General features: G+C 45.6%; 1 protein-coding gene across 5 annotated transcripts in view; it reads left to right on the top strand.

Moving 5' to 3' along the window:
• DENND1A (DENN domain containing 1A) overlaps positions 1 to 25,518 on the top strand; it is a 146,916-nt gene that overhangs the window by 47,685 nt on the left and 73,713 nt on the right. For all 5 annotated transcript variants that reach the window (XM_059486570.1, XM_059486567.1, XM_059486569.1 and 2 more), the window contains exons 5-10: positions 260 to 379; positions 16,580 to 16,649; positions 17,160 to 17,240; positions 19,315 to 19,368; positions 22,955 to 23,065; positions 25,304 to 25,404. In XM_059486570.1, the coding sequence (XP_059342553.1) occupies positions 260 to 379; positions 16,580 to 16,649; positions 17,160 to 17,240; positions 19,315 to 19,368; positions 22,955 to 23,065; positions 25,304 to 25,404 (537 nt within the window). The remainder of the gene's footprint in view (positions 1 to 259; positions 380 to 16,579; positions 16,650 to 17,159; positions 17,241 to 19,314; positions 19,369 to 22,954; positions 23,066 to 25,303; positions 25,405 to 25,518) is intronic.

Genomic DNA, 25,518 nt, shown 5'->3' with positions numbered 1-25,518 from the left:
TAATCAGAACCATTTTCTTTTAAAGATAAACTCATTATTAGTATCCTCCCACACTTAAAAAATGGGAAAAATAAACCACAGACCCCCCACTCCTCCCTCATCAAGCATATTTAAGCTTCTGGAGGGTGCATACTTTGTAGTTAATTTTTCAAAAAAGCTCTGCTGAAAGAGGAAATGTTATAGGTTCAATGACTTGGATGTGATACTTGACACAGAGTTAGCTCAGCAGTAATTTTTCTCTCCTGCTCTCTGTTTCCAGCCATGCCATTAACCAAGTTGGACAGAACTTCACCTTTGTGCTCACAGACATTGACAGCAAGCAGAGGTTTGGGTTCTGTCGCTTGTCCTCGGGGGCCAAGAGCTGCTTCTGTATCTTGAGGTAGGTCTGTGCCTTGGCTTCTGCCTGGCTGCAGGAGCAGTGTGTGGCTTTGCAGTTACACTGCAATTACCACTTCCAGCTGGTCAGAATTATTCCCCTATCTGCTCCTCAAAGTCACTGTTCTGCTGCACAAGTGGTGCAGAATCCCTTGCACTTGGAGTTCCTCTGCAGATAACTGGGTTTGTTTGTAGTCAACGTTCTGGAGTTAACAACGTGGAAAAAAAGTTTCTTTGCAGTAATTTGATATGACATAGCATGATGGCAGCTGTTATCTTTAGCTGTCACAACTGATCTTGTTAAGACATTTTGTGGACATTTGTACATGCAAGTTTTATTAACAAAACATCTGTTGGTAACTGAGAGGATGTCACTGATGCTCTCCGCAGCCCCACAGTTTGTGTGTGTGAGCCTTCCTCTGTCCTGTTGAGGGTTTTGTGAAATGGGCCAAGAGGCTCTATCAGAGCAGTTTTTCATAACCTCCCAAAGCCATGTCCAAAAATGATGCCAGTAAAATCAATTTTGATGTCTGCCAATATTTTAGTTCCATTAAGAACTTCCATGGATTGAAGATTTTCATGTGGCAAATGGTCTGTCTTGTTTTAAACACAGTTAAGAATTGCCTGCCTTCTACTTTCTGCTTTTTGTGTGTTCATGAGGAATTGGAAGTTGAGGAACAGCAGCCCAGGTAAAGCCAGCACAGAGGTGACTGAGGACAGCCAGGGAGGTGACAGCACAGCTGGGGCTGGAGCCTCCCAAATGAGGACACTGCTCTGTGAGCAGCTGGACACATCTGGCAGGGCCATCCCTGGCTGGATTTGCACAGGACACAACCAGGGTGAGGGCAGAGGAACACAGGAAATTCTCTTTGTCCCATATGGGGCACCTGAGAGTGGAGCCTTGGTGTGTCTGGATGTGCCCCTCTGAGCATTCCAGGGGACCATTGCAAAATACAATGCAAAATACACCTCTCCTTGCAGGGAGCTGCACACAGCAATGCCATGGAACAGGAGCTTAACATTTGGAGAATTGTGAGATCTACCCAAACTGCTAATTAATTGAGTGGGAGGCAGAGTGACAGGTGTTTGCTCAGTATCTTCTTCCATTCTGCCTGTGCTGTAGCAGACATGTCAGCTATTATTAGCTCTGGCAGTCCAGCAGCAGGGACTGGATCCTGCAGGCAGGAAGGTGTTTCCCAGCTCTTCCCACAGAGCTGCTCCCCTGTGCAGTTGGGTGCTGCTTCCCTCAGTCTTATGTGGGCAGCGACTGCTTACAGAGGGTAACTTTGCCTGACCAATGGCAAATTAAAGGAGAAACACGGTTTTAAAAAGAAAATCAGAATGAGGAATAGTCTGGGTCCCTTCTTGATCCCTCCTGGGTAAGAGTTCTTTGCTGTCAGCTCCCTTATGTTGAGTGAGTGCCAAGAAGACATGGAGGAGTTCTGTTGTAGTTAAATGCCTTCTGCTTCAACTCAGAACCAAAAAAACCCAACCCCAGTGGAAGAATTGGGACTCTTCACTTCCTTCCTGTTGCTTCTTCTGTGCACTGATGAGAAAAAGAAAGCTCATCATTAATGCAAGTTCATGCAAGTTTTAGAGGATAATAAAGAGTGTAAATCAGCAATACATGAAATCACTTCCTCTATTCCCAGGACTGCAGCTCCCATTATTGATGTGAATCTTCTCAGTGTCCTTTATGTACTAAAGGATGGTGCATGGTAAATGGGGGGGGTGGGGAAACATGCTGGGAAATGTGAGAACAATAAGTAAAAGCAAATGGGGATGAAAAGAACGTTTGTTTAATTGTTTTTAAATTACAGATTGGATGGCAGCGAGCTTCAAGTATTCCTTGCTATGCTCAGCAACAGTATAAGAACTAAGTGATGGTGTTTATTACTAGAGATGATATTCACAGGGTTAGCAGGGATTTTATGGGTCTGGCCATGGTAAAATGGTTTGGAGGTGGAAAAACATCACATGTTTAGATTAGTTATTGAAGAGAAACAGCAGAAAAAAGAAATTCTTTTCACTCAGTGCTTGAAAAAATTTCTGCAATGTCCTGGAAGCAAAGTACTCTGGGGCCAGAAGTCAGGGTCTGGATTTGAGCATTGAAGTGACCCAGAGGCTTTTCCCGTGGATGCAGAGCCCAGCAAGGCGCCTCTTGGAGTTCAGTAGCAGCAGGGTTATCCTGTGGCCAGCAGAGAGGCAATTCCATTTGGCAGGGAACTGCTTGCACTGGTTTAACAAATCCTGCTTGGAAACCTGCTTTTGAGGTAGTTACCACAGCGCTTTTCCTGCTGTAGTGGCTCACACAGATTGAACTCTCTGATAACTTTGAAACCTGCTTTTCCGGGTGCTCTGTGGTGTTTTCAATGTAGAGCCACTGTATTCAGTGTGGAACCTGCCTCTCTTCTCGGGGTTCCCCTTCCCTGGCCCGGTTCTGTCGCTCCCTGGCCCGGCTCGGGTGACCCTGAGCGGCTGCGCTGCGGCGGCGGCGCCAGCAGAGGGCGCGCGGGGGCGCAGGTACGGCCAGGTGAGGAACGGAGCGGAGGGTTTGGGGTGAGGAACGGACCCCGAGGGTTTGGGGTGAGGAACGGACCCCGAGGGTTTGGGGTGAGGAACGGAGCGGAGGGTTTGGGGTGAGGAACGGACCCCGAGGTTTTGGGGTGAGGAACGGACCCCGAGGGTTTGGGGTGAGGAACGGAGCGGAGGGTTTGGGGTGAGGAACGGAGCCCGAGGGTTTGGGGTGAGGAACGGACCCCGAGGGTTTGGGGTGAGGAACGGACCCCGAGGGTTTGGGGTGAGGAACGGACCCCGAGGGTTTGGGGTGAGGAACGGACCCCGAGGGTTTGGGGTGAGGAACGGAGCGGAGGGTTTGGGGTGAGGAACGGACCCCGAGGGTTTGGGGTGAGGAACGGACCCCGAGGGTTTGAGGTGAGGAACGGAGCGGAGGGTTTGGGGTGAGGAACGGACCCCGAGGGTTTGGGGTGAGGAACGGAGCGGAGGGTTTGGGGTGAGGAACGGACCCCGAGGGTTTGGGGTGAGGAACGGACCCCGAGGGTTTGGGGTGATTCCAGGTGAGGAACGGAGCGGAGGGTTTGGGGTGAGCCCAGGTGAATCGTAGACCCCAGAGGGTTTGGGGTCTGAGCTCAGGTGAGTTCTCATGGCACACACCCACGTCTCCCAGGAAAACTGGAATTCCAGACTACTGTTTTCAATGAAATATGGTACAAAACTTAGAATGTGTTTTTGAATGATTTTCTTTACAGTCGAGTAAGAGCTGATGTCCAGTCATCAAATTCTGTGTTCTAATTTGGGAATTTCACACCCAAATGTTTTTTCTTACTAAGACTTTATTTAAGGATTTCAGGATTTTGGCTGCAATGGGATAAATCCTAATAGCTATACATTAAGAGGCTGAATTTTTATTGTTTCTCTCTAATTTCACGTCAGATTTCACATGGCCTTTTGAGGGAGAATGGTATAGATGGTTCTGGATTAAGTGAAGAGCTCTGGTCTTTTATTTAAAAAGAAAACAAAAGAAAACCCAAGTTTGTGTAATTTTGCTTTGGTTCACAAACTTTCTGGGCAAAGTTACTGGTTTGCAGAGGTCCCATGTTTGCAATGTGATTTCAGTTTTACTGAATTTGAGGTTATTCAGGTTTTGTACACAAACTGAAATCATTCTTTTGAAGTGAAATGCAGAAACATTTGTGTGGAAATCCCTCTCGGCCAAAATAGCTGAGCTCTGCACCACTCTTTTTCTAAGATAAAAAGAAATGAATCCATAATAGTTTGTGACAGATGGCAGAAAATGTAACTAACTGAATGTGATTCTGTATGGAGTTATTTGAGGTTTTTGGTGTGATTTGTTGTGAGTTCCTCTCCTCCCCCCTTTCCTTCCCTTTGATTGCAGTCTTTGTCCATTTATTCTTAGGACAGAATAAGATTTCTGAGCAGGGGCCTCTCTTGTGGTGCAAAGTGAGAATTGTTTTTAATTGAGCAGAAACATGTGGAAGGATCAGGAATATCTCAAGGGATTACAGAAAAATTCCAAATTTGTACTACTTACAGCTTGTGTTTAGAGCAGGGTCTGCTGGGAATAAATGTTAGTTAGTGTGACCTGTGACCTTAAAAACTGTTGACATGGATTTCAGCCAGAAACTGGCCACAGAACTCCTTTGTTAGGCTCATTCATAGCTCCTTGAAAACTCCAGTCAGTGAAAGTTGCCAGCTCGAATCTAAGGAAAGCAGAGCCCTTTTTTTTTTTTTTTTTTTTTCTTTCTTTCTTTCTTTCTTTTTTTTTTTTTTGTCTTCCCATGCTTTGGAAACAGTGGCCGCCCCTTAACCAGCAAGACTTCTTTAATAGGGCTGCAGGGCCGGGCCCTGATTGGAACTGACAGCTTCCTGGCCCGGGCGTGCCAACTGGCAGGGCCCTGAGCCATGGGACAGACAGACAGACAGCGCCGGGGGCTGCACTGCCCTGCCCTGCCCAGAGCCCCGGGCAGCGCCACAGCCCCAGGGACCTGCTGGGGACAGTGCAGCCCTGCAGCCCCAGGGACCTGCTGGGGACAGTGCAGCCCTGCAGCCCCAGGGACCTGCTGGGGACAGCCCAACCCTGCAGCCCCAGGGACCTGCTGGGGACAGCCCAACCCTGCAGCCCCAGGGACCTGCTGGGAGAGTCCAGCCCTGCAGCTCCAGGGACCTGCTGGGGACAGTGCAGCCCTGCAGCCCCAGGGACCTGCTGGGGACAGTGCAGCCCTGCAGCCCCAGGGACCTGCTGGGGACAGCCCAACCCTGCAGCTCCAGGGACCTGCTGGGAGAGTCCAGCCCTGCAGCTCCAGGGACCTGCTGGGGACAGTGCAGCCCCAGGGACCTGCTGGGGACAGTGTAGCCCTGCAGCTCCAGGGACCTGCTGGGGACAGTGCAGCCCTGCAGCCCCAGGGACCTGCTGGGGACAGTGCAGCCCTGCAGCTCCAGGGACCTGCTGGGGACAGTGCAGCCCCAGGGACCTGCTGGGAGAGTCCAGCCCTGCAGCCCCACAGCCCTAGCAGCCCTGCTGGGGGACAGGGCTCAGCCCACAGCCCTGCTGGGGAGGGATGAAACCCAGCCCCCACAGCTCTGCCAGTGCCTACTCCGGGGGAGGAGATGGAGTGTTTGTGATGGGGCTTGTTTTGTAGTAATTGTCCTGTTGTTTTCTAGAATTTTCCCTTTTCATTGATTTAGCCAAAATCAATGTTTTACTTCCGTATCTGTATGATTCTTTGAAGCCTGGCAGAAGATGTTTGGTAATGGCTGGAAATGCTTGGAACACTTTTTTGGACTGCCTGTTTGGTCCTTGAGGGGTATCGACCCTGGAATCCCTGTTCTACTTAAAATGCTTGGGAGATGAAAGCAAATGGCAAACTGCTTCTGTTAGACATGGCAAAGGCCACAAAATACATGTATAAATCATGGGCAATTGGATCTCTGATTCAAAACTGCAACAGAATTGTACCTAATGAAAATGTTGCTGTTGAGTCTCTGATGCCTTCATAGATTTTTTTTTCATTATTATTTTTTTATCAGTGGCTTCAGCACTTGCATTCTGCCAGTGAGAGCTGGAGAGCAGAGATTGCTCAGTTCCTTTGCACGGGCCTTTCAGAGAGCAGAGGAGAGGGCAGGCACGACTCGGAGCTGCAGCCTGACCTTCTTTCACAGAAACTGGAGTTTCTTACAAGCTGGAACTGCAGCAAAGCAGGGCAACTTTCAGTGCTGGGTGACAGGAAATTGAGCTGAAGTGGCTCAGAAAATGTGCGAACGCCCTGAGGGCGTGTGCAGGGCCAGAGGGGCTCCGGGTGCTGCAGGCATTCTGCCTTAACTTGACATGTTTATAAAACAGTTTACATCTCAAAAGTTTAGGTTTTTACCCCTGTTGATTCGCTTAAACAGACACTGGCTCTTATTTTCAGTTGCTTGTCAGAATATATATGGAGAAGTGATGAACCTAGTGAAGAGGGAGCTTGACATCAATTAAATTTAGCTATCTGCTTTGTGTTTCTTCTTCCTGATACAGTCTCCAGTATAGCTTTTCCAAACTTCCTGTGGTTTTCCATTATTGTCCTTACAAGTTTTACAAGATAGAGATGAGTTGTTTGAAACTGCTGTTCCAGGAAAAGAAGAATAGAATTTTGTATTACATCTGCACTTTTGTTGTCCTCCATTTTCATCTCTGCCATTAACCATTTTGAAAAGACTTCTTCCAGAAAGCCTGTAAGGCCTAGTATCTTCTCTTGCTCAAGTATCTTTAAATAAGATAATGGTAATTTAAATAAGCTAATAATGCCTTATGGCTGGAGTAGGGTATTTGAAGTCTTTGCTGAAGAAGCTTTGCTCTGTGTGATCAGCTGGTCATGATGTTTGAACCAGAAGCTCCCTTCTGTTTCTATAATTTTTTTCTCTTACTGTCCACTAGAAACAGAAATTATTTATGTCCACCTCGCGAGTTTGAAGTTTTATCTGCAGGCGTGGCTGGCTGCACTCAGATGCTGAGTTTATAAGAGGTTATTTGGTGATATTAGGAAGATGTTTTTTCCCACTGACCGTCTAAGACAAACCAGACTGCTCATTGGTAGGAGCAGCCATAAGCTGTACAAAAAACATTATATGACCTGGGAAGTATTGATATTGGAAATAAATATTAAAGACAGGTTTTCAGTAGTCAAAGGGTTGCAAAGAATGCCCTTACAGTGCTTGGCATTGGAGTTAAGATGCTGATTTTGTGTTTTACTGTGCATGTGCATATCCACATCATTATTCTTAGTTGAAAGTTGAGCAGTTGTCCTTTACCACCGGTGCTCATTTACTTCTTTCCATGTTGATTCTGGTAGAGGCTGAGCTGTGCATTGCATTAATGTTGTAGCGGGATGAAGTTATCCCACTTGTGGGTTGGTAGCAGCCAGAAGTGCAGGGAGTTGTTTACAGGAGCCCATGGATTCTGCCTTTCTGTGGAAGCATTCAAGCAGCAAGCCCTGCACAGTCTGTTTGGCACAGTAGCTGCTCTCAGCTGGCCCCGTGCCCTCCTGCTGTTAGGCAGGGCAGAGGATGTGCCAGCTCCCGCCTTGTGCGGAGCAGAGCCTGCCTGCAAATCTGCTTGTAGTTAGCCCGGGGCCTTTTGGCAGCGCTCTGCAGCCCATTGATTTAGTTGCAATGCTTTTTCCTTAATATTTTCCATCTGGCCAACAATGACCTATAACGACAGACACAAAACAGAGTTTGAATTATGAGCAGCGTAATTGTGCAAATGCTTCCAAGTCTCACTCTAGAACCTGCAGCGATGGGTGCTGCAGCCAGGGGCTCCTTCCACAGTGCTGCTGCAGAGGAGAAGCCTTGGGGCTCTCTAGTTCCAGCCCTGTCCCACAGAAATGTGCACTCCAGTTAAACTGGGAGTGTGTTCCATTCTGGCCTCTCCTTGCTGTCTGTTGGTCCTGAGCTGGGGGTGCAGCTCCCACAGCCTCAGCTTCCTCACACTGCACACACTGCCAGGGCCAAACCCTGCCCTGGGGCCCTGGGCCAGGGGAGAGAGGGACCCTAGAGCAGGGCTGGGGCAGACAGGGCAAGGACTGAGTATGGAAATGCTCCAGGACATGCAGCAACAGGTTTGGGGCCTTGCACTGTCAGGGATGTTCTGAGCTCCCACCTGCAGCAGTAAAATATCAATGAGAAGGATCACAACAAAAATGTCAAGTGTTAGTAATGTACCACTACTGGTGGAATTGGATAAAGCTGATAGTACTTCATGCAGTCCAGCTACTTCACTGGTCTAGCCTTCTGACCAGAAACCAATTTTACTTAATTAATTAGGCCTTCATGTCACACCTTCTTTCGTTGCTGAACAACTGTAACAGAAGTAATTAAATCATGTCACTTTTTATTACCTTTGACTCTGGCTGACTGGCTTGGAAACTTCATCTCAGAGCTAATACAAACTGAATTAGTGCATCACCTTGGGGAAAACCCCCTCCCTGGCATCAAAAAGCAGGGAGGAAGTAGTTAAAGTACAAGATGGATAGATTCTCTCTTCCACAAATGGATCACTTTTGGGTTGCTGTCTGAAGGCTTACACATGCATCTGTCAGGAGCAGGAGCATCCTGTCCCTGCTGATAGATGTGTACAACATTCCCAAAGAGATTACATGGCAACTTCCTCCTTCAAAACTGGAGCTGTGGCAGAGCCCTCGGGTTATGCAGAGGTAATTGGAGACGCTGGGGCTGATCCAGAGGTGGAACTGCCGAGAGGAGCTGCTTGAGTAACTTGTGCCTGTTGTTCAACAGGAACCCTGATCCAGGCACTGTAATCATGGGAGAGAGGCTCTGTGTGCCTTCCTAGAGGCAGAGTTCCCTGGGCTGTGCAGGGAGCCCAAATAAAACCCCTCATTTGTAACCCTGGCTGTTTATGAACATGCTTGATAAGGGACAGATCTTCCTCCACACTGAGCATTACCTGCACTAACTCCTCAGTATGTTTTAGAATTTATTATTGTTTGAATATTCAGAAAAAATGATTGTGGGCAGTTTCCTGGTTTAATCATTTGCTTAAGCTGATGGTTAGACAAGAAGTCTCATAAATAAAAATTGGCCTTGCTGGCCAGGAAATGGGCCAGAAGGACTTTTCTGTTAATTAATGTCACACATTTTCAGGGATTCTGTGGATAGGTTCATCAGTGGTATTTCTGCAGGTGAAGATCAAGTGCTATAATTTTATGTGTTTATTTTTACATCTGAATGTTTGCTGTGAATCCTAAACCATCGTACAGGGTGGTCATAAAAACCTTCACTCAAATATCAGACTCAGACTTGATCTTTGTAGCCTTCCTATTGACATCTTGCTCTGCAAGTGCTTGTTTGCTGTAAGTAAGGTGATTTTTACATGCCTAGCCCAGTTCCTTGCATTCTCAAATTATCAGTTGCAAGTACCACAGTGCCGACATAATCATGAATTTTTCACTTGGCTCTTTCAGCTCTGCTTGTGGTTTAACTTTTATGACTTCCTACCAACTTTGCTTATTATTAGGAGCTGTGTGTGCTCCCTCTGAGTATGTGAATATTTCTTCCCTGTGATGAAGCTCCCTCACTGTGAAGGGAACTGTAAAACCTCTTGCTTCACTTAACTTTGTTTCTTGCCAGGAGGGAACAGGAGTGGTTTGGGGAATGCAGAAGAGAGGTGCATGTAATTGATTTCTGCTCTGTTACTGAAACACCCTCATTGCTACCCCAATGTCCTCTGTACTGATTTGCCACAGTGCAAGGATTCACTGTTGTGTCTCAGAACTCACACACAGGTATCACAGGTACACACCTGATGCTCAGCTTTGGCTGTTCAATATGTGGCAAATCCCTTTAGCAGCCGAGCACAGCTGGCTGCTGTGCAGTGGGGCTCTTGAACAGAGGTGTGTAAAATTCTTCTGGATGAGGCAAAGTGATGCAGAGTCCCCAGGCAGGTGCAAGGAAGAGATGCTTTATTGCTAAAACCAGGCCTTTTTAAGCAGCTAGGCCTTTATCAATTGCATAGTTTTAAATCATAACAAACATAATTCAACCAAACACCACGATATGAACATGTAATGGGTACAGAACTTATCTGCCTCTAATTCAGCTGAGTCACTTTCCCATAGCCCTCTTCTACCTAGCCAACGTAGCAGGCCTGAGCCATGGTTTTACCAGGGTAACAAGGCCCTTACTTTGTAAGGTGTTACCTATGTGCAACATTTTTCTTCCCTTCAGGAACTGATCTGCATTACAGATGGTGCCACCAGCTCTGTCCCAGAGTGGCTTTGGAGCTCGCTGCAGCACGTGCCAGAGCACAGGGCTTGGTGACTGGGAGGGAGCACTTTTGATTTATAATAAAAAGTTCATAATGCTACTGAAATTTCAGCTGAAACTTAGTACTAGAGGGCATAGCTTGACAAGCACATATGATTGGAGTCAGTAATGAAAAGGAGCTGTTTCTCTGGTCAAGGAAAAAGGGTTAATTTGCATTGGGATGAAAAGGCTGTTCAGGATCTACTATTTCAACCTGTGATAGACTTAACAGCAGGCTTTGATCCCCAAATGAAATGTGATGGATTTCAACTGATGCCAGATGTCTCAAACCTAGTGGGATCTCTGATTGTCTGCCACATCTAGAATTCTTTCTTCCAGCACTTTCATGTATGCTTTTAAACGTGGTTTGAGGAGAGAGATTCCTTGACAAGCTAAGCCTTTGGAATCCTCTCTCTGTATTGTCACTTTGGTGGGGATCTTGAGGCTCTCATGCTGTCTAGTGCATCCTGCTTTTTAAAATCAAGCTTCGTGTACTAAACTGCTCTAACTCCTTCATAACCAATTTTTTAAAGTCCAGATAATTTTGAGGCAGTATAATCTGTAATTTTTCTCAGTTTAAGGCTGTTCTTTACCCTCTCCATATTTGTTATTTAGAGCATTTTACCCTGGCTGAGTAGAGCCATTGGTCAGTGTGTTCCTGTTGGTGTTGAAGGGAACATAACTGTTGTTTTTGTACTCCAAGGATGTCTTGTTGCATTTCATATATCTCACTATGAAGTGCCAAGCCCTTCAGCATGCCCATCTTCTCACCCAGTGGGCTTTCTGGGATACCCTTTGCCCTTGGGTTTAAAGAAAGCATACAGACATAATTGTCAGGGTGTGCTGTAAATGCAAACAAATGTTTCTCTTATGTACCTTTATTCCTGTCACTCCTTCAGTCCTTTGCTCTCAAACATGCTTGAAGGGTCTGTGTTGGTCTTAAACTAAGCAAAGTAAGCACTTGCTGTTGGCAGTTATTTCTTGAGATGCTCCGTAAGATGAGATCCAGTTTTGTGGGGTTTAGTACTTCTAAAATATGTACATGAGTCATGCTTGAGCTGCATAACTTTGAACTGAATCATGGGATGATCACTCATGGGTAATAATCAAGGGAAGTTTGTTACAAAATTGGGAGAAATGCAGGAAGGAAAGACAAGGAGAGGCAGGGGTGCAGCTGGCTTTGTGCACTGGCAGGGGCACTCACAGTGGGGCAGGAAACCTGAACAAACAAATAAACAAATCAATGAAAAGCTGATGTTCAAAGGAGGCTGTTGGCCGCTCCTGGAAGGGAAAGTAATTCATCCACATGCACAGGGGTTGCTATGGAGATTTGGGGTGTCTGTGCTCGAGCTCCTGAGTGTGAGAAGGTGTCAATAGACCGAGTCTAGAGCACAGAATAACGAGGCACTGGAGCCCATGAGGTGCTGGGAAAACCTGAGAATTTCCCTGAACTGAGAATTTAGCCTATGAAATTCCCAAATGAGCCTGGAGATGCCTTGGTTCTTTCAAATGCGTTTTGTAAAGATGCTGCAAACACTGGGTGACGGAAGGAAAATAAGGTGGGAAAAAGAATTTAATAGTGTATTCCTGCAAGGAAAATAATAGCATGTGGAGAGTCATCCCTCTCCTGAGCAGAGAAATGGGATTACTTTTAAAAATCTGTAGTTTAATGTCATTTTACTTCATCTTAACTGTAAAAAATTAAGGTGAAATTTAGAAATAATTAAAAAGGGAAATTAATACTTTTAATGAAGGGAAGGAAAAGGTGTTTGGATTGTGTGGTTTTGCTATTTAAAATCATGTTTGCATAGAAGCCCTGAAGAGCATTGTGGCTTGGCAGATATAACTTAGTTCATCATTAGAACCATTACTAACCTAAAATAGAATGTGATTCCATGATTAGGAATAATGCTGGCTGGGGGAGAATCATTAGCTGCCAGGTACAGGAGGATGGAAAGAAGCAATACTGGATTTAAGTTTAAATTGCAGAGTTTTATCTTTAAATACAAGAAGTCCTAAGATAACAAGTCACCAGGAGACTGGAGTAACTTTTGATATGTTTTCCATCCTTGCATTTTTTCAAACACAGTGTTGGGATTATCCACAGAGATCCTTCTGAGCTCCTGCTGAGGCCCTGTCGTTTGTCCTGCAGGAATTGACAGGCACTGCGAGTCAGAAAATGTGTCCTGCTTCACCAGGAGCTTTCACTGGGTTCATACAGTGAAATGAAAAATGGCATAGTAATAGTAATAATAATAATAATAATAATAATAATAATAATAATAATAATAATTCCATCTCTTTTTCAATCTGCTGAATTTCCTTGGGATTTTCAGCTCTGTCCTAGGTGTGCTGGAGTTTTGCTGTTGGTTGCAGTGATGGTGTGGAGGGGACAGGGGGAGGAGCAGCTGCCCATGGGACACAGGTCACTGCTGCTGCAGAGTGTCACCCTGCTGGGCTCCAGGCTGACATCACTGCCACAGCCAAGGACCTGGGCACCAGGCAGGGAGTTATTGTTTGTTATTATCTGTTCTTCAGAGTCCATGAGTGAGGCGCTGGGTGTTTTAGTGGCACATGCAGGAGTAGTGCTGGCAGAAGATGCATTTGGCCTGAATTTCCTCGTCCTTACACTTTTGTCAGTGAAGTTGGTGATGATGTGTCTATAGTTCATGTAATAACTGGCGTCAGGATTGTATTTGTAGGTCACTGTAGATTATTGTGCTGAGCAAAAAGGTCAAGATTTGGGAACTCCATGAAACCAATCCTGGCTAATACAGACAGATTTTGTAAGCCTGTCACCACAGAGAAGTGTGCCCATCTGCAAAATGGAAATGACTGTTCTGTTTTGCAAGGGAGATGGCAGTTGGTTATGCTGTTATCAAAATATATATAGTATGTGTTATAAATAAATACGTGTTAAAAATTCCACTTCTGATCTGTGTGAATGGAAGGAGTAAAAGTTATGTGTGCTTGCAACTCAGTCTAGGAGGAGATGCTGCAGACATGTGTGGATGTCAGGCTGGTTTCTGAGTCCCACTGATTTCAGACAGGAGTTGTGCCTGAGTGCAGCTCAGCTCTGCACGGCCCAGGAGCCGCTCTGTGCTCCAGGGGTGGGAACCAAGGTGGGGCTTCACAGCTCCAGGGGACACCAAAGGTGCCACAGGTGCCCTTCCACGAGTGTTGGTGTCAGCACACCAGTAAAGGCAGTGCTGGAGCTGGCAGTGTTAAACATTACTTGTATAAACAGTTGCTATGGTAATTGGCAAATCTTCATAAATCATTTGAAAAGGCCCCCCTTGCCACTAGGGTTTGCTGCTGCTGCACTGGAACGTGGAGAGGTTTTGCTGCCAAGGCTCCCAAAGCCTGAAGTGCTCCCTGGCACTTGGGTTTGGTGAGTTCTGCACTCTCAGGTTGGTGTCCTGCTATTGCATTCTCCTCTCTGGTTGCCTGCTGCAAATAACACTGCAAAGTCTCTCCTTTTTTAAGTTGGCTTCACTGCACATTTACCTTTCTAAGAGCAAGCCAAAAGCTAAGGAAGAGCTGAAATTCAGATTGTTTTTGTTTTCTGTGCTCAGACACAGCCCTGCAGGGGCTGGGCTGCCCTGGGGCTGGAGCCCTGGAGGGAGAGGCTGGCTCTGGGCAATCTCACTGCAGAGCTTCCCTTCCTTTGCTTAACCTCTGACCTGGGAAAACAAGAGTTCATCAAAACTTCTGAGGGAGCTAAGAGGAAGGGGAAGTGTTTGGTTACAAATTAAATATGAGCAAGTCATAAGCCATAAATCTTCAGTAGTGCTACCAGTTGTGCTACTTAAGGTACAGAATATTTTGGGTTATAAACTCTGCCTGTGTTTCTTTGGAGGGGTGTTTAAAGGCTGCCTTGAGGATTTGCTTTCTTTAAGAAAAAAAAATCCACATTTTTTTCCTCTTTCCTTTTGGCAGACATCTAGAAACAAATTCAGATAACTGTATTTCTTGGGGGATTTTTTAGGTTTTTTTCAACTTTAACTGGTCTCAGTTTGGGTCTAATAAAAGCAGAACTGGTTTATTCTTGAGTAGTCAACACACGGATTAAGTGATGAAGTAAGAGTGTTGAAGATGGCAGGATAAATCAGTTTTCTAATGTATCCAGAAATTTTGGGATAAGAGAGATCCTGAATTGTGTGGTGACAATAGAGGGGGGGTGACAACTGAAGTGAGATTGTCTGCATAATTTGCACAATTCTGTGGTGGGTTTGTCTTTGTTTGTCTTGCCCCTCTCTTGAGCAAGAGCCACACAGATGCCCCTGTGTTGTGGAGGGATGAGTTCTGCTTCAAATACCAGCTCATTTCCTCAGATTCCAAACTGGGACACTGTCCTCAGAAGGGGAAGTTATTCTCAGAACAGAAAAAGAAGCAGTTATGATGAGATGCTAACCCATCATTTGGAAACAAGGAGGAGGGAATGTTAAAAAAAGGACAATAGGTTCATCAGAGGATACTGGGAAAGAGAAGGGAAAGCCAGGGAGTACAAGGGTAGCAGAAATGGGGCTGTGTCTGCTTCTGTGGGGGTTTGCTGGTGTTCTGACATTGTGGGAATGTGAGATGTGTGGGCTGTTCTTATTGGAGTCACAGAGGCTCTTTCCTAGCGCCCAGTAAAAATGTGAGGTTGCTTTGGGCTGGAGTGTTCTCATGGCTGGAGCCTGCAGCTGTGCCATGCTGGGTGTGTGCAGGTAATGCAGGAACCCTGGGGGCTGCAGGGGGCTCAGCAGTGGGCACAGGGCCTGGCAGGGCAGGGCAGGGCAGGGCAGGGGGAGCTCTGAAGGACACCCAGGTAATGCAGGAACCCTGGGGGCTGCAGGGGGCTCAGCAGTGGGCACAGCCCCGGGCAGATCAGGGCAGGGCAGTGGGCACAGGCCCTGGCAGGGCTCAGCAGTGGGCACAGGGCAGGGCAGGGCAGTGGGCACAGGCCCTGGCAGGGCTCAGCAGTGGGCACAGGCCCTGGCAGGGCAGGACAGGACAGGGCAGGGGGAGCTCTGAAGGACACCCAGGACCTGCCCCCATCTGGGGCTCAGCGTTGCCCCCTCGGGTCCCTGCTCTGGCTCCCCTGGGGAAGGGGAGGCCTGGGGGAACCTGCTTTTGTTTTCCTCTTTTACAAGACACGACACACAGACATTAGGAGCACAGCAATGGTTTTAAGGACTCTCATTTTAACTCTGTAAATGTATTTTTCTGGCCAAGTCCCTGAGCGATTAGGTGGAACTTTTAATGGTGCCTCTGTGGAAGCAGCTTTGGTTCCCCACTGCCAGGGAGCTTTCTGCCTTCCTGCTTTTCTGTCTCCTCAAACTCTTTTGATAGATGCCTTGCACGGATTTGTTTACCAGGTTCTTAATCTCTACTTAGCAGATATGTTTGGAGAGGATTTCTTGTTACCCTTGTAATGGCTTTTAACTCTGATGAAGTTTATTTAACTAAACAGAAAGAAAGAAACTTATCTTCTACCTAATCCTTCTGGATTGTTTACAATATAATGTCAAAGTTAAATGCTGTTTAAAGTGGTAATTGTCTGTCTTTCTCTCTATTCGAATACACACTCTGTAAAGATGTTTAGAGCGAATTAATTTCAACGATAATACTGTCATATAACATGAAAAGTTAAGTTGCTTATCAGTATATTTTGATAAGCTACTTACATTTTACAGTAGCATTTGCAGGCTTCAAACAAACGCTAATGATGGAGTGCCAGTCACTTTGTCTGTCTCACAGAGAGCTTCTCACCTCATTTATCACCAGAGCTGCTCAGCCAGGGACCACGGGGCACTCCATTCCTTACAGCTGTCAGGATGTAGTCATATTTTATAAAAACTTTAAATCCTGTCTAACTATATCAAAATAGAATCCATTTGCTTCAGAAAGCAGCTGTGATTAAAGAGCATCAGGGAGTGCATCTCTGGCTGGCTCTGCATTCGCTGCAGCCGAGGGAAGTTCCTGACTGGTGTTGGGAGAGGGACTGAAATACAGAAATACAGAACTGTGCCATGAAAACTGTGCCATGAAAACCCTACCAAAACTGCAGGGAAAAGGAACACCCTCACTGTCTTACTTTGTGCAGTGGAGATGTAAAGTAAATGAAAAAGATGTGACTTTTCTGTGTGTTCCCCTTTTTGATTTTGTTTCTTCCTCTCTTTTGGAAGTTGTGTGCATGTACTGAAGGTGAAGTTTCTGTTTGACTGAAGCAAGGGCCAGGCCAAATACAGTGATGGAATAAGGTTTTAAAACAATTAAAAACTGAGATACTGATGATTCAGTTTTCAAAGTCCACTTGTATTAGGATTCAAACCAAAATAACTTATCTTTTCTTTTTTTTCATTTTTCTTTTTTGTTCCAGTTACCTCCCGTGGTTTGAAGTCTTTTATAAACTGCTCAATGTCTTGGCAGATTATTCAGCAAAAGGACAGGTATTATTCTAAATACTGACCCTCCTTTTCCTATCACAGTATCAAATGAATGAGGGTGAGAGTATGAAAGCAGCTGTTTGAAGAAGTGCTTCTATCAGAGATGACCATGTGAATTATTAATCTGTATGATGCAATGATACAGAAGATCATATTCAGCTTGGCAAGTGCCTCTGAAAAATAAATACACATTTAATTTTCTTTTTGAAAAAGATAAAGAGCAAGACTGTGGCTGTGGATCTGACCCAAGTCCCTGCAGCCACCCATGCTGGCTTTCCTGACTCCCTGAGCTGTGTTCAGCACAGCTCCTGTAACTCTGCAGCTCCCATATTGGAGGGTCCCATCAGCCTCTGCCAGCTGTCTGATCCAACTTTGGCATGGGCAGTAAAAGTAGAACTGATCTTACAAATGCAAAATGTTTACCCACCCCTCTGGCCTACCCTGCCCTTCTGCCTCAGGGTTTACCTTGTGCAGCAGTGTTTGCTCAATATTCCTGGTTTATTCTCATTTCAGGATAGTCAGAGGAGTGAGCTCCTAGAAACATTTCATAAACTCACCATCCCTGAGCCAGGAACCTCTGTTCATCTTGGAGTGGTAAGTGTGGGGGGAGATGAAAACTGAGGTGTTTAATATTCATTCCATGCCATACCAGAGGAATGTCCAAAGCAGTCCTCTCTCCTGGAGCTTGTACACAGGTGGTGTTTTCCTGGGAGGGGCTGTGAAATTCCCTTTTCACAACTGGGGCCCACTGCTTCCCTCTCCCTAACCTCAGATGTGTTTGAAATGCAGTGGCTTGGAGGAAGGCAGTGTGGATTCCCCTGGGAATGTCTCACCCTGCCCTGGGTGACCTGCAGGAGGTCAGGAGCACAGCAGGACATTTATTGCCCCCACTCTGCACAGCTCCTGGCCCTGGGGGTTTGGAGGGGGAGCAGGCTGGGAAGCAAACAGGCACTTACCTGGCACAGGGACTGTTAACTGCTCATCACATTTTCTGGCTCCTTCTCTTCCTTCCCCTTGCCTCAAAAAACCTCGCACAACAAAGCATTTATTTCATTTTTCTATTTTGTGAGAAAATTAGGCAAGCTCACTGACAGTATAGATGTGGGATTTTAATGATAGGATTGTATTTTGAATTGAATCTTTTGGGGGTTTTGTGTTGATTTTAGCAGCCCAGCCTCGTGCTGCAGGCTGTGCTGAGCACTGCAGGTGCTCCTTGCTGCTGCTGCCAGCTGAGAGTCCCTGTGGGCCCTCCTGGGAAGGCTCCCTTGCGTTTCCTTTGCTCCCCTTGAAGCCCTCTCTGGTACGAAGCAGCTCGTGCCCCTTGCTCCCCCAGGGCTGTGTGCCCTGCTGCTCCCAGCTGGCCCTGGGCACGGCCCCAGCCCCTCCAGGACCCCTCCTGAGGAGCAGCCCTTCTGGTTGGGGATGAGCTGTCTCCCAGACCAGGGGCACTGGGCGTATTCCAGTTTTTTCATACCAGTGGTTCCAAGGAATGCTGCTGCCTGTCTCCCCTGGTCTCAGACATTTCATGGGCAATGGAGCAAGAAAGGATAGAAAAAAGCAGCCCAGGGACCTGTCTTTCTGATTTTATTTTGGCTGTTTGTGAGCCATTGAAGGGTCAGAGTGAGGTTCCTCTGTGTGGTGCTGCTCTCAGTGCTGTTCCTCTGCCGCGGCATTGCATCTTTGCAACCAAACCAAAGCAAACCAAAGCAGTGAAGCATCAGAAAGCAAAACTTGTGTTTCTCATTTAGTGTCTCCCTTCAGTGGAGCTGTGGTCCCTGCCTGCTATTTCAGGTTACTGCCTGATCAGGAAGCACTGAGATGGCTGAGATTTGTGTGCAAGAGAATTGTGCCAATTGTGGAGCTATGCCAAGGATGGAACAGCCTTTGAGGCTTCAGCCAGTAATTAACAAGTAGCCGTAAGACAAATTGTGAAAATTTTAAAGATTATATGAATTGTATGCAAGTTCCCTTCTCTCCTTTCCAAAGCCCTGACCAAGGATCATGGAAGTCATCTGTGCTCAGACTGGGAGCTGCACTGAACCTGGGCTCCTGGAATGCAGGCAGTTAAAAATACTGAACAATGTCATGGATTATAAAAATTCGAGAGCAATATGATCTGGCAAAATGTGCTTTTAGGGTGTATAAAAGTGACCTAGGAGTTTGCAGTATTTCTCAGGTAAGCAGGCATTGAGCCTTAGGAAGCATTTCCCAGTACATTTCCACAATTCCCCCTTGGCTGGGATGAGGCTCTGTGGTGCTGTGGGTCACAGGAGGCCCTGCTGCTGCTGCTGCTGCTTCCTGGGGTCCATCCTGCCGTGGGCAGGGCAAGGATGGCCTGAGTTACAGCCTGCCTGGAGCTCCTGGGATCTCTCACAGCCACTGGGAGCCTGACTGTGGCAGCAGCTCTGGAGAACAAAACCATGGGATACAACTTTCCAGGAGCATTTGATACTTTCTATCTTACTGCATTTCCTGTTGCCCCTGTGATCTGGGGACCCAGCCTGTGGAGTCCAGGGAGCTCAGGCTGATAGTTGGTAACAAATGTTCTGTCATTTTTACTTAGCTGAGCAACTGCTGTTCCTGCTGATACCAATACCAAGCAATAGATTTAGATTGCTTTGATTGCTTTCAACATTATTGAAATAATCAATATTTGCTCTTTTTGTAGCACTCTTACTTTACTGTGCCTGACACCAGAGAGCTTCCCAGTATACCTGAAAATGTGAGTATTTGGGAGGACCCTACACTTCATTGTTTCCATGTAATGCCAGCAGCTACATAGATAACAAACATTGCTCTGTTTGGCATAGATTTTATTCTATAAAATACTGAGCATTCAGGAGCTGCCAGTCTGCATGTGTGGTTAAAAGCTGACCTGAGTGAAGGAGAAGGTACTGATGGGCAGGTTGATGTGGGTAAAACAGCAGCTCTGCTCGCCCTTCACTTCCACCCCTCTGGAACAATGACCTGAGAGGGCAGGGAAGATGCTCTGCTTGCTAGGTGGCTCCTGAGAATGCCAGCACACCTGGGCCCTGCAGAGCCACTTTTTGGGAGACTTTTTAAGCCTCACACAGCTGTGTGTGTTCCAGCCTGGCTCAGCTTTCCAGCCAGATGATGAGTCTGTGGGGAGACAATGCTGGCATTTGCTTCTCTTAAATACTCTTTAATGTGCTCCTGCTCTGTCTCAGCCAAACTCCTGTGCCTGACATCTCAGTTTTCCTCCTGAGCATTTTGCGGTCGGTCTCAGCATCATATCCTTCAGCTGATGGCATGAAAGGAAAAAGGGAATCATCAAGACATTCCATCTCATTTGTGGGTGATTTGTATAGCAGATAGCATTCGGGGCTTTTTGTTTGCCTTTCAAAACACTGTTGCTGCTTTTTCTGTGTTGCAGACTCTTCATACTGACACATATTCTGACAGGAAATTTAATAGATGTGCTCTTTCTTCTGAGGTGCTTTATTTTTGTGCAAATATGATATGCTGGGCGTAATTCAGGAATCAATTCCTGAGTCTAAACCAGCCATCAAATCTTGTCCTAATACATAGAATCATAAAATCCCAGAATGATTTGGTTGGAAGGGACCTTAAAGCCTATCCAGTGCCACCCCATGCCATGGGCAGCAGCACCTCCCACTATCCCAGGGTTGTGTAATTTCTTAGGAGGTTTTTATCTACCTGTTAAAGCAACCTTCCTGTGGAAGTGGAGCATATTAGGGAATAATACAAGGAGATTTAATGGGCATAGTCTGCTGTATTTTAACCAATTGACCTGATTTATTAAAAGTTCCACACATCTTACCAGGAATTGCATTTAAAACACATATTAGCAAAAGTTTTAGTGGTGCCAAATTTCGAAGTTGGATGTGATGATGACTGGGGAGCTGCAGAGAGCTCTGTTGGGAGTGTTGACAAACCTCTTGGAATTACCTGACTTTGTGTCAGATCAATGTGTTTAGTGAGTCACAGAGCCATTTAATTTAGCATGGGCACTTTTCTGTACCAGCAGCTCATTCCCTGCTTCAGGAGATGTGAGTTGTGTGATGGATGTGTAAATGCAGAGTGACTTCAGAAATAAATGGGGCTGGTTGCAGGAAATACAGTGCAAGACTGAAATTCCTGGTGCTAGCTGTTGTGTTTCAGAAATAGCAGGTAAGTTAACAGGCTGAAATGATGGCATTTTCTTGGGGGTGATGTCCTGTGTATTTTTGTATCACTCAGTCCATCTTCCTCTTCTGATAGTGGAAGAGAAGTAGTGATTTTTAATCTCAAAAGTCAGTGTAGTCAGTGTATGCTTATTGATATTAGATAGCAAATGATCAGATGGATGATTGATCTGGGAATAAACTTTCAAAGGAGTGTGAGGGAGCTTTGTAGTGCTCTTGGTGAATTTTGAGAGGAGTGGGGATACCTGTTCTGAAAATCCCCCTTTTTACTGCCCCAAGAAAGGTTTAAATCCTAGGAAGCAAAATACATAACAATTACCCTGCAAACTGGAACGCTTTCATTTGTATTTATTTAACTCATTCATGGTTTTGTCACTTACGAGACATGTCTTTCAAAATACATGTGTAAGTCCCAATTTCAGCTTCAGAGCTGACAGCTTTCTTATAAATACAACTTCGAGGGAACACGTGAATCTCCTCAGTACCAATACATTTCCATGCAGCCCACATGGTTCCCAGGTGTCCTTGGCAAATCTCAGAGAGCAGACAAGACAGAAACCTTATAAATCCTTCCATCTGAAGGTACATTTGTGTGTCATGTCATCGCAATAAAGTCGATGAAAGAACAATTGCAAATCGAGTCCCCACGTCTCTTCCTCCCGCAGTGGAGGCTGCTGCCTCACAAACAGATCCGTGCGGGGCAGGGCTGCATCCTCAGGCTGGATGCAGGGGCTGTGTGCTGCTTGTGCTGTGCCCCTGAGCTGGGTGCCATCAAGGGAGTTCAGGGCTCCTTAAAAATTCCTTTAATTCCCACTATTAGCAGGAATTGTGTCGTCACGCGCTGTGTTTTGGCGTGGTGGCAGGGTGGGTGAGAGGGGGAAGAAGAGCCTAGAGAAGACAGCTTATGTTTAGACAAAAATATCATGTTAATCAGCACAGATGGGATGAGAAATACAGAAAAAGTACATGATAGTTTAATAGGTTTTTGGCAAAATGTGTTGGCTTTTTTTTTTCCTCCTTTGACTGTACCTGTCTGTGGCTCCAGCTCTGCTGTAACAAAGACCTGAATGATTGTTTTATTTTACATGTTTGAAGCCAACCATAATGAGCTCAGTTTTTATCCCTCTACATACTGGTACCAAAGTCTCCCAAATACAATGCTTAATTTTCCTTCAGCTCTTTGTGTTTGGATGGCAAGCTGGGGAACATATTTTTGCACAGTATGAAGCATCTTGGCAGACTTCTCAGGCCAAGTATCTTGGATCTGTCAAAAGTGCTAATAGGCTTTGTTGAGCTTCTTTAAGTTTCTAAATCATATTTGCTTTTTGCTTTTCTGCACTTTTTAATTTAAGGATGATTAAGATTGCACTTGAATTCATGACTAATCTAATTTTTCTCTCACATGTGCTTTTTGTATAAGGCTGTCTTTATCCTATAGCAACCCTTTCATGTCTGTAAGAAGCTATTTGGAAACAAATTCCCTAATTCAGCATTTTTTGGTATTACCTTTTCCTCCACCTCTCCCCTTTTCTTTAATTTCTCTGTTTTAAGAAGTGAAGTGCTCAGAGATAATTCCCTTCCTCCTTCCTCAGGTCCCCAGGGCAGTGCTCCTGTCTCCCACCCAGGGATGTCCACAAGTGAGGGGCTCAGTTCAGACAACTGGGTTTGTGTGTGTGAAAGGACCACATGTGTTCCAATAGTCAGAATTGTTTTAGCACAGGCTGAGCTCACAGCCAAATTTGATGTACTAGAATTGGCCTCTGAGAGCTGCTTTTAGTTTTGGGATGTGGGTTTTTGGTACTTTATCAGGCAGCTTTGAAGTCTCCATAAAAGTGACAGAATTTTTTTTTTCTCAGAGAAGTATCATGTATTCAAAAGCTGTGTGTTAAAAATCATCACTCTTATTACTCCAAGACCCAGCTTCCCAAAACTTAGAGGAGAGATACTGCAGTTAGAAAGGCTTCTGCTATAAGATGAAATCCTGCTTTCTTTTGTTAAGCCACGTACTGGATGTAACACAATAGAAGGATGAAACCTCTTTGGTTTGGGGTTTTGTTTTGGTTTTTTGGGTTTTTTTTTTTTTTGTTAAGGACTCTTGGTTTTGTAATATATGAGTCAAAAATGATTTTTCTCTCTCCCCAGAGAAATCTGACAGAGTATTTTGTAGCAGTTGATGTCAACAACATGCTGCATCTCTACGCCAGTATGTTGTACGAGCGCCGCATCCTCATTTGCTGCAGTAAGCTGAGCACTGTAAGTAAAATGCACAAGAATGTCCTCTCTTGACAGTATTTAATTTCTTTTAATCACAGTCAGATATAGGAAATTAACAGATTATCTCCAGGTCTGTCTTTCAACCTCAGTTATGCAGCCCCAGCTCAGTTCTGTGCCTTATTGTGAAGGTTTTGTGGAACTTCTGTTGGCCCCTGATGTTCAAAAGAATTTTTTGGGTACAGGCATTTTTGTGGCTGTTTGGTACATGAATGTTCAAAGACTTATGCCATGGTGCAGTCCTTTATTCAGAATTTACTTGACAGGGAAAAAAAAAAGATAAATGCCACTGTCAAATGGATATTCCAGTGACCTCTCCTGGGTGGACCAGAGGAGTGGGCTGAAGTACATTGACAATGCACAGTTTTGCAGTTGTGTTTGATAAGGTTTAGTCTTAATGCTCCTTAGGCTCCGTCAAGTGTCTGAGAGATGAAAGCTGCTGAATATTCTAGAGCACTCTCTTCTAAAAATGGCTGGAGATCAAAACAAGCACAGGGCTTGATTCAGTTCAAAGTTTTGTGTTATGCATTTCAAGGTTTAGCAGTCAATAAGATTGTGATTTTCTTTATGAAAGCAAATGCTCTGTGGTCGTGTTTGCTCTGTAAATGGCTATTGATTGCTTTCCTTTGTGAGTGCTGAAGATGGTTTAACTAATTTTGGTTTCTAGTGCTGTGGGCTGAGCACTCGAGCTGTCCTGGCTGAGGAACAGCTGCCATTTCCATTTCCTGGGGCTGGAACTGGTGTCTGGCTGTACCACCAGAGCTGCTTGGTGCTTGAGATTCAAACTGCTCCATGGCAAGGCTGGAGCCACAAACCCTTGTAAGGATGGTCTGTCAGCACAGGGCAGAGAAGTGAGAGGAGTAAGACTTCAGATTTAATCTCAGAATAACTATCACAATATCACTTTGAAAGTAAGTGAAAGGAGAATTATAATAGCCTCTGGCACCTAATAACAATTATTAATAATGTTTACAATCAATCCCACATTTAACTGAAAGCATTTAAGTATTGTAAAGTTTAATTACAGAAAACTTGTAAAATCTTAACTTCTCTATCTGCCACATGTTCTGTGTCCTCACTACTAAAATAAGGAAAATTCCATCCAGGTCTGGTAATGGAATAAAATGAAGGAGAGGTGTTTATTTCAGCAACCTACAGAATGAAAAGAACAGTAAATGATCAGAGAGGAGGGAAGAAGAGAAGGGCTGCCCAAAGCATTTCAGAGGTTGTGTGGTTGGTTGGTTTAATCTCTCCCTTTGTGACAGAGCCTGGGAAGAGGAATTACTTACCTGTCACTGTGCTTTCCTTAATGAGCCAGTTCACAAGTGGGGCTGGGTTTTTTTCCTCTCTTTCTGCTGTTTCTCTTCCTTTTGCCTCTGTCCAAGATAAAAGCACGTCTGGTCCTTGGGAGGGAGGGGTATTCATACCGTGTGTTCTTAGCTTACAAGTTTCTCTATAAACTGCTGGCAGCTTGGAGTGCAGTGTGAGGCAGGTTGGAGGAGCTGGGCCCGAGCCAGCGGTTGCCGCTCGCCGTTCCAGCCCAGGAACATTCTCTGCTCCCAGGCTGTGCTTGGCAGTGCCAAGGCCTTGTCCCTGGAAAGGAACCAAAGCCCCATCCCCGAGTGCAGCCAGCCTGGGGGGCTGCTCAGGGGCTGCTGCCTTTGTCTGGAGCTTTTGGCTTTGTAACACAGGACTGGGAGGGACCTGTTTGCAGTTCATTTCTGTTAGCTTCAGACTCAGGGCTTGAATTTAGTACCAGGTAAGAGAGAGAAAATGAAACCACCCTGGGTAGAAAGGCTTTTATGGTGGAACGAATTCTGTGCCACAATACATGATCTCAAATTCAAATTTTGATTTTAAATATCCTTATATCCTTAAGTTGAATAAGATTTAAAGGTAACGTTACAAAGCTGTGTTTGTTAGCTATTTTATAAACCATATGTACTGAACCTATGGAGAAATTATAACTGTTTGCTTGGATTGTGTTCTTCTTCTCTACAAATGGAAAAGCAGATAATTTCTCAAAAATGTTAAAACAGGTACTCCTGTTAAATTTTGTACATATTCTGTGATCTAACTCCTGAAGGAAGGCAGTGCAGTGTATCTGCTAATAAAGCATTGGTAGGAAAGCAGAATTGATTCTTTACTTTCTTGCCTCCAAGTTCAGCATTTGAAGCTCAGGGTTTGTCTCACTCACGCTGTGGTTTCTGTGTTTTTCAGTTAACTGCCTGCATCCATGGGTCTGCAGCCATGCTCTACCCCATGTTCTGGCAGCACGTTTACATTCCTGTCCTGCCCCCACATCTCCTGGACTACTGCTGGTAAGGGCCTCGGTGTGTGCAGCCCCTGGCGTGGGTTCTGGAGGGGTGTGTGTGTCCCTCAGACCTCAGCCCATGGCTTAGGGTGAGGGTGGAGCTGCTCCTGGGGACCCAGCT

Source organism: Ammospiza nelsoni, chromosome 20 (genome assembly GCF_027579445.1).
Source record: "Ammospiza nelsoni isolate bAmmNel1 chromosome 20, bAmmNel1.pri, whole genome shotgun sequence".
Lineage (NCBI taxonomy): Eukaryota > Metazoa > Chordata > Aves > Passeriformes > Passerellidae > Ammospiza > Ammospiza nelsoni.
The sequence above is the reverse complement of the archived record's forward strand: the minus strand, read 5'-3'. Positions and strand labels throughout refer to the sequence as shown.